The sequence below is a fragment of the Cyprinodon variegatus genome, unplaced genomic scaffold, assembly GCF_000732505.1.
Source record: "Cyprinodon variegatus isolate N-32 unplaced genomic scaffold, C_variegatus-1.0 Scaffold640, whole genome shotgun sequence".
Classification (NCBI taxonomy): domain Eukaryota; kingdom Metazoa; phylum Chordata; class Actinopteri; order Cyprinodontiformes; family Cyprinodontidae; genus Cyprinodon; species Cyprinodon variegatus.
Genome location: NW_015151093.1, coordinates 468,180 through 485,056, shown reverse-complemented (window position 1 = coordinate 485,056; position 16,877 = coordinate 468,180). Strand labels below are relative to the sequence as shown.

At 40.2% G+C, this 16,877-nt stretch overlaps 4 protein-coding genes across 4 annotated transcripts in view; 1 reads left to right on the top strand and 3 right to left on the bottom strand.

The window, feature by feature from the left end:
• Positions 1-2,757: 2,757 nt before the first annotated feature.
• On the top strand, positions 2,758-4,774 carry LOC107096659 (galectin-1-like). The gene is made up of 4 exons (XM_015393418.1): positions 2,758-2,788; positions 3,953-4,032; positions 4,247-4,418; positions 4,575-4,774. The coding sequence occupies exons 1-4, from the start codon at positions 2,786-2,788 to the stop codon at positions 4,719-4,721; spliced, it is 402 nt and encodes a 133-aa protein (XP_015248904.1). The 5' UTR covers positions 2,758-2,785; the 3' UTR covers positions 4,722-4,774.
• Positions 4,775-8,002: 3,228 nt separating this feature from the next.
• LOC107096656 (interferon-induced very large GTPase 1-like) lies at positions 8,003-11,151 on the bottom strand. Its single transcript, XM_015393414.1, has 3 exons — positions 10,204-11,151; positions 8,641-10,155; positions 8,003-8,032 (listed from the first exon to the last, which is right to left on the bottom strand). Exons 1-3 carry the CDS (start codon positions 11,149-11,151, stop codon positions 8,003-8,005), a joined length of 2,493 nt encoding a protein of 830 aa, XP_015248900.1.
• Positions 11,152-12,662: 1,511 nt separating this feature from the next.
• Positions 12,663-14,127, bottom strand: LOC107096653 (interferon-induced very large GTPase 1-like). Its single transcript, XM_015393410.1, has one exon. It carries the CDS (start codon positions 14,079-14,081, stop codon positions 12,663-12,665), a length of 1,419 nt encoding a protein of 472 aa, XP_015248896.1. The 5' UTR covers positions 14,082-14,127.
• A 240-nt stretch (positions 14,128-14,367) lies between these two features.
• Positions 14,368-16,877, bottom strand: part of LOC107096655 (interferon-induced very large GTPase 1-like) — a 28,626-nt gene continuing 26,116 nt past the window's right edge. The window contains exons 7-9 of the mRNA XM_015393412.1: positions 16,350-16,542; positions 14,489-16,199; positions 14,368-14,405 (exon numbers count right to left, since the gene is read on the bottom strand). Of these exons, the coding sequence (XP_015248898.1) occupies positions 14,368-14,405; positions 14,489-16,199; positions 16,350-16,542 (1,942 nt within the window). The remainder of the gene's footprint in view (positions 14,406-14,488; positions 16,200-16,349; positions 16,543-16,877) is intronic.

The following is a 16,877-nucleotide window of genomic DNA, read 5'->3' as shown; positions in this document are numbered from 1 at the left end:
CCAAAAAAAAAAATACCCACTCAGGGTGGCCGGAGGGGGCACTAGGCAAGGAGGGCAAAAGAAAAAGTCCATAACAAAAACAACCCACCCAGGGTGGGCGGAGGGGGAAACAGGCAAGGAGGGCAAAAAACAAAAACTGAGTCCAGAACAAAAAACAATCCACTTAAGGTGGACGAAAGCAACGAAAGTCTCTGATGATTTATAGGGCAGAGTCTCAGGTGGCCGGCCGTGGAGCCGGAGGCGAAGCAGATGTTCAGGAGGCCGGCCGTGGGTCAGGCGACGTAGGAGGGTTATAGGAGGATGACATCTCCGTCGCTGCTGAATCTTCGGATGAGGAAGAAGTCTCCGCTGCTGCAGGAGTGTAGGAGGAGGACGACACCCCAATTTCAGCAGGTAGCCCCAAGGGGAACGCCGTCCCCTCTTCAGCGGCTCAGTAACAGTCTCAGAGGGGACCGCGGACTGCGGCTCAGGAACTGGAGCAGGAGGGATCGCCGACTGTGACTCAGGAACAGGCTCAGGGGGAGCCGCCAACTGCGTCTCAGGATCCGGCTCAGAGGTAACCGCCGACTGCGGATCAGGAACAAGTTCTGAGAGGACCGCCCACTGCGGCTCAGGTACAGTTTCAGAGGTAACCACCGGCTGCGGTTCAGGAACAGGCTCTTAGAAGGCCGCCGACTGCGGCTCGGGTTCAGTCTCAGAGGTAACCGCCGACTGCGGTTCAGGAACAGACTCTGAGAAGGCCGCCGACTGCGACTCGGGTACAGTCTCAGAGGTAACCGCCGACTGCGGTTCTGGAACAGGAACAGAGACCGCCGACTGCGGCTCCTGGACAGGAACAGATGAGACCGCCGACTGCGGCTCCTGGACAGGAACAGAGGAGCCCGCCGATTGTGGCTCCAGATCAGGAACAGAGGAACCCGGCGATTGAGGCTCCGGATCAGGAACAGAGGAGCCCGCCGATTGCGGCTCCGGATCAGGAACAGAGGAACCCGCCGATTGAGGCTCCGGATCAGGAACAGAGGAGCCCGCCGATTGCGGCTCCAGATCAGGAACAGAGACCACCGACTGTGGCCCCGAATCAGGAACGGAGGAGACCACCGACTGTGGCCCCGAATCAGGAATGGAGGAGACCACCGACTGTGGCCCCAAATCAGGAACAGAGACCACCGACTGTGGCCCCGAATCAGGAACAGAGAAGACCACCGACTGTGGCTCCAAATCCAGCATGGAGGAAACCGCCCACGGCGGCACAGGTTCAGTCTCTGAGGTGGCTTGAAGTGCCCGCAGAAGGCTCTTGGCGATTTGGAGCACCTGCAGAGAGGCCCTAGGAGGCGTAATACCCCGAATACATACCCCGAATTCTGACACCTCTTTAAAAGTCTGCTCAGGGGTCTCTGGACGGCACAGAGCTAACTCAGGGGTCTCTGGACGGCACAAAGCTAACTCAGGGGTCTCTGGACGGCACAGAGCTAACTCAGGGGTCACTAGACGGCACAGAACCAACTCAGGGATCCCCAAACGGCACAGAGCTGACTCAAAACGGCTCAGGGCTGGCTCAGGGGTCTTTAGACGGCTCAGAACTGGCTCAGGGGTCTCTAGACGGCTCAGAGCTGGTTCAGGGGTCTCTAGACAGCTCAGAGCGGGCTCACGGCGACGCCGTCTCTTACGCCGGGGGGGTCTTAGGAGCTGGGCTAATTGGTTTGCTGGCTGATTCTGGCAAAAAGCTAAGTGGTGTGCTAGTGGGTTCAGGTGCTAAGCTAACGGGTTTGATTATGGGTTCGGACGCTAAGCTAACTGGTTTACTGACTGATTCTGGCTGGGGAAGAGAGATACGAGGTGGCATAAATGGGAAAAGATCTTCTCTATCCCCATAAAAGAAATTCCAGAGGTCAGACTCCTGGATGTGGGGAGCTCTTGACTGTCTGGGGTTCTATGGCTAGGGAAGCTATGACGCTAACTGGAGATACAGATTTACTTCCGGGTTCTGACGCTAATGATTCTAGAATGCTTACGGGCTCAAAAGTTAGAGATCCAGAAAAGATGACTGATTCTGAAGCTAGGGGAACTGAAACACTACCCTGCTCTGGAACTAAGGGATAAGAAGTGTTAACAGAAACAGGAGAAACAGGATGACTGACGGACTCTGAAGCTAAGGGAGCTGGTATGCTAACTGGTATTGTGGCTAACGGAACTGAATCACTTCCGGGTCCTGGATCTAGGGGAACTGGATGGCTAACCTGTGCTGGAGCGGGGGAAAACGGAACGCTGGCAGACTCAGAGGCTAGGAAAACAGGTAAACTAACTGGTTCTGATCTGGAATCTGACTGGCGGAAAGCTCTAACTGTTTGGGGTTTGATTTGTGGACCGAATTTGAGTTTACTAACTGAGGACGCTAGCTGTTTGTCTAGTAGGTGGCTAAGGAAACGGGATGGACTGATCTGGCGAGGAAGAGGACTGATAACTGCTGCTGGCTGAACTAACAGGAGGGTGGAGGTGTCAGGTTGACTCACCGGAGAGTACTGGTCTCTTGATGACCAGATGAAGAACAGCTGGTGAAGTTAACTCCAGCCTCAGGAGATCCAGTACGCCCTCTGGTGGAGAAAGGTAGACAGAAAAACCCCAGATCCCAACAGTAACAGAAAAAATCCCCAGGAAGGGATCCTAGGCGCCCTCTGGTGGGCACGCCTCAGGATCCCAACACTTTCTGCCATACAGGAGACAGACTTGATATAAGGACCAATCTTCTGGCTTCTATCACAACTATTTAGCAGCACTTGGGTTTAGTATGGTAAGGTGAATCTTTTCCTCTGTGTTGCATTGCATTATTTACAATACATTAACAAATGAAAAATGAATTTGATTTATTTTTCTTTTAGAATAATTTAAAAAATAATTTAATGTCTCAGCATGTCAGTTAATCTGAATACCTTAAAAAAAGATTGTGTGTAAAAAAAATGCAAGACAACATATCACCAATAAAAACAAAACAAAAAATACAGCACATCAAAGATTGTTGTGCTGTATATGTATTCAACAGCTGCCCTGGACTTATCTTATATAAATTACTGCATATATGCAGTAATATATCAGAGTGATATATTACTGCCCTTGATTCTGATGTTTATGATCTTCTTATGATTACCCAATAGATTATCCACAGGCTGCAGTCAAGTCAGCTGCTCAGTAAATTAAGTATAGTGATGATCTTTAAAGCATGTATTAGTATCTTTTGCGGAGTTAGCAGATATAAATCTAAATCAGCATCTCTACACAGCATTTGAGCAGTAATAAAAATTAGGTGCCTGAACATTTTCTGGAAGATGCTCGTGTTGACTAACAAACCCAGAACCCAGTTGACCCAGAACAGTAAATTATATGTTTTGCACAATCATAAATGACTGTAGACAATTTACATTTGACCTCTAGGGACTGAATGGTGGCTCTTTAAAATGACTTCAACAGCAGTCCATTCACCCTCACAGAGCTTTACTTCACATAATTTATTTTAGGGTGCAGGTGATCCAGTGCTTGTCCACCTTTTGACATTTGTTTTTCTTCAACTCAATCTTCCATTAAAATGCTTCCTAATTTAGCATTGACATATTGAGACTTGACCTTTTTGCAATAACCTTCAATGACTGTCTTGTAGACAACTTTCCAGTAAGCTGTATTTATCATAATCCTGTAAGTCATAACATATCTGCATTAAAATCTTTTTTATCTGTCTTATTCATCTAAAAAAACCTCTGATAATGAAACATATCGATTTCCTTTGCTGTAAGCCGCAATAACCAGAATTCACAGAAAAAAAAAAACTTAAAGGATTTTATAGAAAATTTACTTTATATGAGTTAGATAATTAAGTTTGAATTACTAAAATATATTCACAATGTTCCAATTTATTGTGATGTCTTTGTCATTGATATGTGCATCCCCAATCTTTTTTTTTCAGGAACTTGAACTGAAGAATGTGAACTTGAGACCTGGAGACAAGCTGAAAGTAAAAGGGGAAATTTTGCATGACGCTGAGAGGTAATACAAACAGTTCATATTTAATAATTACTATAAGCCTGGATATTACTTTATTCCTCCTCATCCATGATTATGAAAATGCACAGCTGATGGAAGCTTTATACATTTGGTTTCTTACATATTTTTAAACACAATTATCAATAAACGAGTACTGCTTTGTTCAGAAAGTTTTGCTAAAAAAAAAAAAAAAAAAGTGGATTAATGATCCAAACAGGTTCCAGATTGACCTTGGTTTGGACTCAGAGGACCTGGCGCTGCACTTTAACCCCCATTACCATGATGATGCTGATGGAGCCGTTTTAGTGTGCAACTCAAAGACAGCGGGTTGCTGGGGCGATGAAAAGAGGGAAATTCACAACCTTCTACTGAGAGGCAGTGAAGTGAAGGTGAGGAAATGTTTGCATTACAGAAGAGATTATTATCCAGAGATGTTTGTGCGTTTCTTCAACCTGGCTCATATTTTTTTAAAGATTCGATTCCTAAATGTTTAAAATTTTAGCAAAGGAAAATTGTTTACTAAAATAAAATGCTTTCTGTTTCAGATTGTGTTGAAACTCTCTGAAGATGTGTTTGAGGTGGAGCTCCCTGATGGACAAGAGATGCAGTTTCCTAATCGTGCAGACATGGATGTCATCACCTACATCCGAGCTGCAGGGGATTTCAAACTCACAAGCTTTAAGATCTGCTGAAGCTTGTAACAGAAATGCATGAAGATCTAAATACCAGAATCAAATAAACCAATGTTGTTAGTACCTCATAAACCATAAAATGCTTTGTTGCATTTTATATTCATTAATCATTTTCTACAAGAAAAACAACAACAACAACAACAACAAACAACTTCAACAGTGCACCTCAGACAGCAGCACCATTTAACTGAAGAGTTTTCCAGGATAGGATGGAAGAATCTGGGACTTAACCATGGAGTTTAAGTTTCTTCTCCCAAAGCACATCAAAAACCCTTCGCTCATGTGGTTTAAAAACTTTGTTTTTAGATGAGAAATCTTATATATGTGCCAGGTATGAGTTGATGGGTAGCATTATTTAGGTCAAATTTTTTGTAGAGGAAAAAAAAAAGACCAGTAGAAGAAAAAAATACACTGAAGCTACATTAACACAGCAGGTTTCAGTGTTCAGTTCCTTTTTTTTTATAATCTGATCTTTTCATCATCATATCTTATACTATTAATTAAATTTGACAGCGATCAGACTTTAGTCTGAACAGTTCAGGACATGAGAACGACCCATGTGCACAGAAGAAGAATGAAGAAGACAAACAGCAGAGCACTGTTTTATGGAAGTAATGATGAACGTGACTGTTACTTCAAGTGTTCAATAAAGCTTTGATGAGAAATAAAACAACAACAAAAAAACATAATAGTGGATACCAGTGTATCTATGTTATTACTGAAAAATGGGAGCTGACACTATACTGGTACAAGATCTAACAATTAAACAGGGAAAGAAAAAAAATTATTCTAGTTCGAGGGAAATCTTGAAGGTATGGTACACAGACAGGCAGAGATCTGGCAGGAGTCAGAAGACAGGTGAGGCAACCAGATTAGACAGGGACAGGCAGGCTCTGGGGTCGAGAGGAAGAACAGGTTATTCAGCAGTCAATGTTAATTCTGACAGCTAACCCTAGAAAAAAGTAATTGGGGGTGCTGCTGTTTTTAAGGCAGTGCGGCCCATCCTCCTTGACAGATCCCAAGTAAGATATAAATCAGTTACCCATCCACAGTTCTCCTGCTTGTTCACTGCTTGCTTCTTTACTTGGCTATCTGAATTGTGATGGGATTGCTTTATAATTTATTAAGGGTAAGTTTCAAGACATGTTTGTCTGTGATTGGAAGCTAAAACAGAACTAAAAGAGAGTAATTTGGCATTTTACCTTTCTGTGATTTTCACAACAAATAAGCTACAGTAGGTTGAAGTACAGAGTTTCAAGATTTCCCCAATCTGCCTTTGCCTACATGTTCACCCTTTTTGTCTACTCTAAAAACACAGTACATCTGGGTGTTAGAGTTTATTTATTGATTTATATCAAGAAAAAAGACATTTTCAAGTCATAATTATTCTTTAAAATTATTAAGAGTAAAACAAATACATAGTATAAATGCCACAACATTACAAAAAAAAAATGTAAAGGTAAGAATATTGAAATACATGTTGATTCAGTTTAACTCAACTAAGTTTTGAAAATAAAAAGGAAAACAAAGTAGAAAACACCGCAAGTAAATTGTTTTCTCATTAAAGAATGACATGTCCCCACAATTCCCATGATGGATATTTTAGTTATATATCTATTTTAGAATTTTTTTTTTACTAAGCTAGCTAATTGCCTTTATTCGATCTCATTACATTGACATTTTTATTTCAAGGCTTTTAAATTTAAAACACAAAAATATGCCATGATGAATTGATTCAAACTATACAAAAAGTCAACATATTGTACATACATATACCATGTCAGTCCTAATGCTTTACATTTTAAAGATGCCTTCTTTAATACCATCTTTGGTTTAATGAGAAATCACCAAAATAAGGAAAAAAAAGACAATAACAACAACAAAAATAACGAGAACTTAACAAACAAGCTACAATATGGAGTTATTAATATGAAGTTAGATATATAGACATTTGTACTGAAGTAATTTCAATGATCCTAAACTGAAGTATAACTCAATCACAACAGAAATTACAAACCAAACATCTATTGCTGAGACACTAATTCTGCAAATACTTCAACAAAATCTTTTTGTTTTTTTTTCTACTGTTATGAACCATCCGACTTTAGGGATTATTTATTTATGAGCAGTTGCATTTTTTTTTTCACAAACTACACATTTCACTTAAGCTTCCAATGGCTTCCTCTTTACTGAGATGTTTCCATTCTTGAGGAATTTCTCCCCGACCCTGGAATTTCAAATCATAGTATTTTTCCACTTCCTCTTGGAAGTGGCAGACAAACCATTTCCAGTAGGCCAACATAGAAGCATCAGCTGTGATGCTCCATGAAGCATATCTTTCTCCAGCAGTTGGGTACTGTTTATAAGGTACGCTCTGCTCTGAGTCATGTTCAGGGTAAAAGCTTCTGTCACTTGCAACTGATGTGGTGCAAAAATCAACAACCAGGTCGACTTTTCCTCTAACATGCCAACCTTTAACTCCAGAAGGTCGATGAAAGGGAACACTGTGTTTCTCAGGACTGTGATCCTTCAGTGTGTTGGTGCAAACAGCAGCACAGAAAGGACACCTTTCCCAGCAGCAGTTACACAGCTGATCAATGAGGATTTGTTCAGGCTTCTGCCTGCATTCATTCACTTTATTAAGGGGCAGACTTTTCATTTCCTCTGTGATGATTTTCAGGCCTTTCTCTATCTCTTCTTTCAGAAAGTCAAAATTGTTTATGTCTCTAAAGTTTTGACAATTAATGGTATCAAGTGTCAAGTTTGGCTCTAATACACTGGAAAACTCCTCTAACCAGTCTTTTATGTCTCCCTTCCTCTTTTGAAGTTTTTCTGTTGCCTTAAACAAAGCATGACTGATGATCTTGTTGAAGTTTTCTACATTTTTCCTGAGAATAGTCTGGGCTTTAGTTTTCTGTCTTATGAACATGTATTTACTCACCTCTTCTTTTATAAAGGCTTCTACTTGCCTTCTTGGGTTTCTGATGTAGGTGATGAAACTGTTAAAGTCTTCTTTCTTTGCCAGAGCTGTCAAGACATGTTTCTCTAAGTTCAGTCTGTTGCCATTAAATGCTGGGAAATTGCACATCATCTCTCCAGCAATATCAACCGCAGTCTTGTTACAAACAGCTTCAATAGCAGAGACCTTTAGTTTTTCACTCATCATTTCTCCAAACACAACAACAGATGAGCTTCCTCTGCAAAAGCCTCTAAAGATGTTGTAATATTCTGTTTTTTTGCTTTCCAAATAGGTAATCACGTCATTGTTCTGCTTGAATATCTTATGGGAGTCTAAGAGCCAACTTGCTGCCCTGTCAAACACATACAGTGAAAGGTCAACTATAAACTCTTTCTTAAATGTAAATTTCCTTTCTGATTCAAACTCTGTCACTCTGTTTTTAATAGTTTTGGCAAGTTCCTGTAAGTAAGTTATGCTGTAACCTCTTGTTGAAACAGGTTTGGTCTTAATGATCTCCAGACAACTTTTATTAACTTCTTGGATGAATAATCTGATTGTTTCCTGTTCTTCATGCTGAACACGATTTAATTTACTTTCGTCCATATTTTTTTGAGTTGTTGATTCCTTTTGAAAGAACAGCAAAGCTCCTTTTATTTTCTGAAAAAATGAAGAGTTATCATTTTTTCTCACTGGTTCTATCTTGCATTCCTGAGATTGTTGACCTACTTTGGAGCAACATATAGACTTCTTTTTTGTTATATAACCAGAGTAATCCCCAGTTTCTGACAGATTTTTGTATGCATTGCTTTTTTGTGACTCATTAATGAGCCCCGGTTCAAGACCTAGACCTAGAAGAACATCTAACTCATCATCCTGCAAGTTTATATCCTCAACTGGTTTTGCATCTGGGTTTAATTCCGTTGCAAACTGAATCCAGACAGTGTTAAACTGTGCTTTTACTTTATGTTCATCCTCTGCTAAGGATTTTAATCCAACAGCAAGCTCTTTACTCTTCTGGAAGAGTTTATTTTCAAACTCAGTTTTCTTTTTGTCAAGCTTTTTTCGAGCTTTATTCTGCCTGATAACGTCATCCAGTTTTCTTTTCACGCCTCTCAAGAGTTCCTCATGAAACTCTCTAATTTTGTTCTCAAATCGGCCCTTCCACTGAACCAGCATTTCTTTGTCTTTGTCATTATCAAAGTAAGCTCCTATACTGTCTGTTACTGCTTTGTAAGTTTCTTTAATTTCTTTGGAAAGGTAACTGAGCTCAGCTTTGTCCAGCTGCCCCTTTTCAATCTTGGGATAAAGCTGGTTTTCAATGTTCAGCATTTCACTCCTCAGGGTCCAAGTCCAGTTCCCATACTGGACCTCCAGCTTTCTGTAAACTGCAATTTCTTGGGTGTTTTTAAAACTAAAAACAAAGTTTTCATTCATCAAGGCATTCCACAAGTCCTGAATCTTGGTATTTAAATGTGACAAAAGGATCCCATCAGAAGGTTTAGCCTTGGAGAGGATGATGGTCTTCAGTTCTTGGACACTCTCACTATACCCTGGATTTGGAGGAGCCATTGGTGGACTTCCCTCCCACAGCTGAGCAAAGTATTTAACATCTTTTTGCACATCAAATGCAATGACATCACTGAAGCACTCAACATCACACCCTTCCTCTTTGGCAGCTAGTTTAGCCATATTGTCCAGTATTTCCTGCAGGTGTCTTTTTCCATCCATGTTTTTCTCTGTTGCTGTAATATCTGTGACATTCTGGTGAACAAACACACAACTTGGAGAAAGCTTGACCTTTTTCATCCTCATGAAAGCCTGCACAACGATCTGCAGGACATCTTGCATCTCAGCTGGATTCTCACCAAAGATGTTTATTAAGGTCATGTTTCCCAGACCAACAACAAATGTTGCAAGTTCATTGTCATGATGAATGGTGGCGTTGCCTGCTAACTCAAGAGCACGTAGTCCTTCAGTGTCAACAACTAGAATATAGTCAAACTTGTAGTCTTTCTGGATTTCATCTGACAGTTTAACCAGCTGCATGTAAACACCCTTGGTGCACCTCCCAGCACTCACTGCAAACTGCAATCCAAACATGACATTCAGCATTGTTGACTTCCCGCTGCTTTGTACGCCTAGAACTGACAGCACAAAGACTCGCTGGTCACCCAGTTTCTTGATGACTTCCTGTATAAGACTGGAGACCCATATTAAAGGCACATGGCCTGCATCACCATCCATCAGCTCCATCGGGTGTCCTTTTATCATCAGATCTGCAGCCAGCTCAGGGTATTTAGTCCATTCAGCCTGTTGGCCTGGTGAGAGGTTTTTCAAAAATTTGTGAGCTTCGTAGATCTGCCCCATTTCTCTGAAGATGTGTTCCAGACCAAAAGTTGCTGATTGGAGCTTTTTTGATAACTGATTAAGCTGAGCTTGTTTGTCATTTAATTCGGCAGATTTGTCATGTTTCTTCTTTAGTTCCAAGACTTCTGACCATGTTTTATCATACTCTTGGAGAACTGAAGAAAGGTCATCTGTAGAGAGTTCATCTATCAGGATCTGAGTCCATTTCAAGAAATATTCTCTGTCTTTTGGTGGCAAACGCACAAGGCTCTCAGTGAATGACTTCATCAGTGAACTGTTGGACAGGTCACTCTGCTTTTGTCTCAGCTCCATTAGCTGCTGGATTTTCATACTCCTTTCTTTCTCAATGTGTCCCTTTAGGTTGTGTGATTCTTTTTTGATTTTGCACCATTCGAACCAAGGCTGGCCTTGGCAGGGAAGAAATGTAGCTTTTATTTTAGAAACATCCTTCCCTTCAATCAGTTGAACCAGTTTTATGGCAGCAGATTTCCCATTCCTGCAATCCTCTGCATCTTCATCTGCCGTGACTCTGAAGTCATTTGCCATTATTTCAAGTTGAAAGGTTGTGTGAGGTCCAGACAAAATGGCTCTTATAATCTCTTTCAATTCTTCAGAAACATCCGACTGGCTTCTTTCTTTCAGACCCACTTTGTAGTTTGCTGGTTTCATCTCAACTGCCCTACAGCCATTGTCAGCAATGAGAATAATGAGAGGCTTTGGGGACTTGTAAAGCATTGAAATGATTTTGCTACTTTCCTGGCCTTTTTCCAAAGTTTCTACAAGAACCACAATGACTGAGGACTTTTCAGTTAATATTTCACGCTGTTTTACATTTTTTAGTGAATCCCCATGAAGATTACAGAAGGCAGTGCAGTCAGTAAAGAAATCACTGGGTTTTCCAGCAGGGCAGTACCAGGCAATCTCTGCCACACCATCCATCAAATAACGAGATTTGGTGCTGCCTGGGCAGTTTCTATGGAAGAATGTGTGGTGGCGGTCGTTGATCAAGGCATTCATGAGCTGAGATTTGGACAAAGACATGGAGCCCAGTCGGAAAAATGAAACCATGGGAGTCTGAGCTTTGTAGATTGGAATGCTTTTCATTGTAACAGTGGTTTTATTGTCTTTTGTTGTAACTCTTTTCCATGNAAAAAAACATAATAGTGGATACCAGTGTATCTATGTTATTACTGAAAAATGGGAGCTGGCACTATACTGGTCCAAGATCTAACAATTAAACAGGGAAAGAAAAAAAATTATTCTAGTTCGAGGGAAATCTTGAAGGTATGGTACACAGACAGGCAGAGATCTGGCAGGAGTCAGAAGACAGGTGAGGCAACCAGATTAGACAGGGACAGGCAGGCTCTGGGGTCGAGAGGAAGAACAGGTTATTCAGCAGTCAATGTTAATTCTGACAGCTAACCCTAGAAAAAAGTAATTGGGGGTGCTGCTGTTTTTAAGGCAGTGCGGCCCATCCTCCTTGACAGATCCCAAGTAAGATATAAATCAGTTACCCATCCACAGTTCTCCTGCTTGTTCACTGCTTGCTTCTTTACTTGGCTATCTGAATTGTGATGGGATTGCTTTATAATTTATTAAGGGTAAGTTTCAAGACATGTTTGTCTGTGATTGGAAGCTAAAACAGAACTAAAAGAGAGTAATTTGGCATTTTACCTTTCTGTGATTTTCACAACAAATAAGCTACAGTAGGTTGAAGTACAGAGTTTCAAGATTTCCCCAATCTGCCTTTGCCTACATGTTCACCCTTTTTGTCTACTCTAAAAACACAGTACATCTGGGTGTTAGAGTTTATTTATTGATTTATATCAAGAAAAAAGACATTTTCAAGTCATAATTATTCTTTAAAATTATTAAGAGTAAAACAAATACATAGTATAAATGCCACAACATTACAAAAAAAAAATGTAAAGGTAAGAATATTGAAATACATGTTGATTCAGTTTAACTCAACTAAGTTTTGAAAATAAAAAGGAAAACAAAGTAGAAAACACCGCAAGTAAATTGTTTTCTCATTAAAGAATGACATGTCCCCACAATTCCCATGATGGATATTTTAGTTATATATCTATTTTAGAATTTTTTTTTTACTAAGCTAGCTAATTGCCTTTATTCGATCTCATTACATTGACATTTTTATTTCAAGGCTTTTAAATTTAAAACACAAAAATATGCCATGATGAATTGATTCAAACTATACAAAAAGTCAACATATTGTACATACATATACCATGTCAGTCCTAATGCTTTACATTTTAAAGATGCCTTCTTTAATACCATCTTTGGTTTAATGAGAAATCACCAAAATAAGGAAAAAAAAGACAATAACAACAACAAAAATAACGAGAACTTAACAAACAAGCTACAATATGGAGTTATTAATATGAAGTTAGATATATAGACATTTGTACTGAAGTAATTTCAATGATCCTAAACTGAAGTATAACTCAATCACAACAGAAATTACAAACCAAACATCTATTGCTGAGACACTAATTCTGCAAATACTTCAACAAAATCTTTTTGTTTTTTTTTCTACTGTTATGAACCATCCGACTTTAGGGATTATTTATTTATGAGCAGTTGCATTTTTTTTTTCACAAACTACACATTTCACTTAAGCTTCCAATGGCTTCCTCTTTACTGAGATGTTTCCATTCTTGAGGAATTTCTCCCCGACCCTGGAATTTCAAATCATAGTATTTTTCCACTTCCTCTTGGAAGTGGCAGACAAACCATTTCCAGTAGGCCAACATAGAAGCATCAGCTGTGATGCTCCATGAAGCATATCTTTCTCCAGCAGTTGGGTACTGTTTATAAGGTACGCTCTGCTCTGAGTCATGTTCAGGGTAAAAGCTTCTGTCACTTGCAACTGATGTGGTGCAAAAATCAACAACCAGGTCGACTTTTCCTCTAACATGCCAACCTTTAACTCCAGAAGGTCGATGAAAGGGAACACTGTGTTTCTCAGGACTGTGATCCTTCAGTGTGTTGGTGCAAACAGCAGCACAGAAAGGACACCTTTCCCAGCAGCAGTTACACAGCTGATCAATGAGGATTTGTTCAGGCTTCTGCCTGCATTCATTCACTTTATTAAGGGGCAGACTTTTCATTTCCTCTGTGATGATTTTCAGGCCTTTCTCTATCTCTTCTTTCAGAAAGTCAAAATTGTTTATGTCTCTAAAGTTTTGACAATTAATGGTATCAAGTGTCAAGTTTGGCTCTAATACACTGGAAAACTCCTCTAACCAGTCTTTTATGTCTCCCTTCCTCTTTTGAAGTTTTTCTGTTGCCTTAAACAAAGCATGACTGATGATCTTGTTGAAGTTTTCTACATTTTTCCTGAGAATAGTCTGGGCTTTAGTTTTCTGTCTTATGAACATGTATTTACTCACCTCTTCTTTTATAAAGGCTTCTACTTGCCTTCTTGGGTTTCTGATGTAGGTGATGAAACTGTTAAAGTCTTCTTTCTTTGCCAGAGCTGTCAAGACATGTTTCTCTAAGTTCAGTCTGTTGCCATTAAATGCTGGGAAATTGCACATCATCTCTCCAGCAATATCAACCGCAGTCTTGTTACAAACAGCTTCAATAGCAGAGACCTTTAGTTTTTCACTCATCATTTCTCCAAACACAACAACAGATGAGCTTCCTCTGCAAAAGCCTCTAAAGATGTTGTAATATTCTGTTTTTTTGCTTTCCAAATAGGTAATCACGTCATTGTTCTGCTTGAATATCTTATGGGAGTCTAAGAGCCAACTTGCTGCCCTGTCAAACACATACAGTGAAAGGTCAACTATAAACTCTTTCTTAAATGTAAATTTCCTTTCTGATTCAAACTCTGTCACTCTGTTTTTAATAGTTTTGGCAAGTTCCTGTAAGTAAGTTATGCTGTAACCTCTTGTTGAAACAGGTTTGGTCTTAATGATCTCCAGACAACTTTTATTAACTTCTTGGATGAATAATCTGATTGTTTCCTGTTCTTCATGCTGAACACGATTTAATTTACTTTCGTCCATATTTTTTTGAGTTGTTGATTCCTTTTGAAAGAACAGCAAAGCTCCTTTTATTTTCTGAAAAAATGAAGAGTTATCATTTTTTCTCACTGGTTCTATCTTGCATTCCTGAGATTGTTGACCTACTTTGGAGCAACATATAGACTTCTTTTTTGTTATATAACCAGAGTAATCCCCAGTTTCTGACAGATTTTTGTATGCATTGCTTTTTTGTGACTCAATAATGAGCCCCGGTTCAAGACCTAGACCTTGAAGAACATCTAACTCATCTTCCTGCAAGTTTATATCCTCAACTGGTTTTGCATCTGGGTTTAATTCCGTTGCAAACTGAATCCAGACAGTGTTAAACTGTGCTTTTACTTTATGTTCATCCTCTGCTAAGGATTTTAATCCAACAGCAAGCTCTTTACTCTTCTGGAAGAGTTTATTTTCAAACTCAGTTTTCTTTTTGTCAAGCTTTTTTCGAGCTTTATTCTGCCTGATAACGTCATCCAGTTTTCTTTTCACGCCTCTCAAGAGTTCCTCATGAAACTCTCTAATTTTGTTCTCAAATCGGCCCTTCCACTGAACCAGCATTTCTTTGTCTTTGTCATTATCAAAGTAAGCTCCTATACTGTCTGTTACTGCTTTGTAAGTTTCTTTAATTTCTTTGGAAAGGTAACTGAGCTCAGCTTTGTCCAGCTGCCCCTTTTCAATCTTGGGATAAAGCTGGTTTTCAATGTTCAGCATTTCACTCCTCAGGGTCCAAGTCCAGTTCCCATACTGGACCTCCAGCTTTCTGTAAACTGCAATTTCTTGGGTGTTTTTAAAACTAAAAACAAAGTTTTCATTCATCAAGGCATTCCACAAGTCCTGAATCTTGGTATTTAAATGTGACAAAAGGATCCCATCAGAAGGTTTAGCCTTGGAGAGGATGATGGTCTTCAGTTCTTGGACACTCTCACTATACCCTGGATTTGGAGGAGCCATTGGTGGACTTCCCTCCCACAGCTGAGCAAAGTATTTAACATCTTTTTGCACATCAAATGCAATGACATCACTGAAGCACTCAACATCACACCCTTCCTCTTTGGCAGCTAGTTTAGCCATATTGTCCAGTATTTCCTGCAGGTGTCTTTTTCCATCCATGTTTTTCTCTGTTGCTGTAATATCTGTGACATTCTGGTGAACAAACACACAACTTGGAGAAAGCTTGACCTTTTTCATCCTCATGAAAGCCTGCACAACGATCTGCAGGACATCTTGCATCTCAGCTGGATTCTCACCAAAGATGTTTATTAAGGTCATGTTTCCCAGACCAACAACAAATGTTGCAAGTTCATTGTCATGATGAATGGTGGCGTTGCCTGCTAACTCAAGAGCACGTAGTCCTTCAGTGTCAACAACTAGAATATAGTCAAACTTGTAGTCTTTCTGGATTTCATCTGACAGTTTAACCAGCTGCATGTAAACACCCTTGGTGCACCTCCCAGCACTCACTGCAAACTGCAATCCAAACATGACATTCAGCATTGTTGACTTCCCGCTGCTTTGTACGCCTAGAACTGACAGCACAAAGACTCGCTGGTCTCCCAGTTTGTTGATGACTTCCTGTATAAGACTGGAGACCCATATTAAAGGCACGTGGCCAGCATCACCATCCATCAGCTCCATTGGGTGTCCTTTTATCATCAGATCTGCAGCCAGCTCAGGGTATTTAGTCCATTCAGTCCATTGGCCAAGTGATGATTTTTTCAAAGATTTATGTGCTTCATAGATCTGCCCCATTTCTCTGAAGATGTGTTCCAGACCAAAAGTTGCTGATTGGAGCTTTTTTGATAACTTATTAAGCTGAGCTTGTTTGACATCGAAGTTAGCAGATTTGTCATGTTTCCTCTTTAGTTCCAAGACTTCTGACCATGTTTTATCATAATCTTGGAGAATTGAAGAAAGGTCATCTGTAGAGAGGGCATCAATCAGGATCTGAGTCCATTTCAAGAAATATTCTCTTTCTTTTGGTGGCAAACGCCTGAGGCTCTCAGTGAAGGACTTCACCAGTTCACTGTTGGACAGGTCACACTGCTCCTGTCGAAGCCTCATCAACTGCAGATTTTTCAGACCTTTTTCTTTCTCAATGTGCCCCTTTAGGTTATACAATTCTTTATTGATTTTGCACCACTCATACCAAAGTTGGCCTTGGCAGGGAAGAAATGTATCTTTTATTTTTGAAATATCCATCTCTTCAATCAGTTTAACTAGTTTCAAAGCAGCAGATTTCCCATTCCTGCAAACCTCTGCGTCTTCATCCACCTTGACTCTGGGGTCGTTGGCCAAAGTTTCAATTTGAAAGACTGAGTGAGGTCCGGACAAAATGGCTCTTATAATCTCTTTCAGTTCTTCAGAAACATCCGACTGGCTTCTTTCTTTCAGACCCAGTTTGTATTTATATGGTTTTATCTGAACTGCACTTGAGTCGTTGTCAGCACTGAGAATAATCAGAGGCTTTGAAGACATGTAAAGCATTGAAACCATTTCACTACTTTCTTGGCCTTCTTTCAAAGTTTCTACCAGAACCACAATGACTGAGGACTTTTCAGTCAATATTTCACACTGTTTTAAATTTTTTAATGAATCCCCATGAAGATTACAGAAGGCAATGCAGTCAGTAAAGAAATCATTGGGTTTTCCAGCAGGGCAGTACCAGGCAATCTCAGCCACACCATCCATCAAATAACAAGATTTGGTGCTACCTGGACAGTTTCTATGGAAGAATGTGTTGTGGCGGTCGTTGATCAAGGCATTCATGAGCTGAGATTTGGA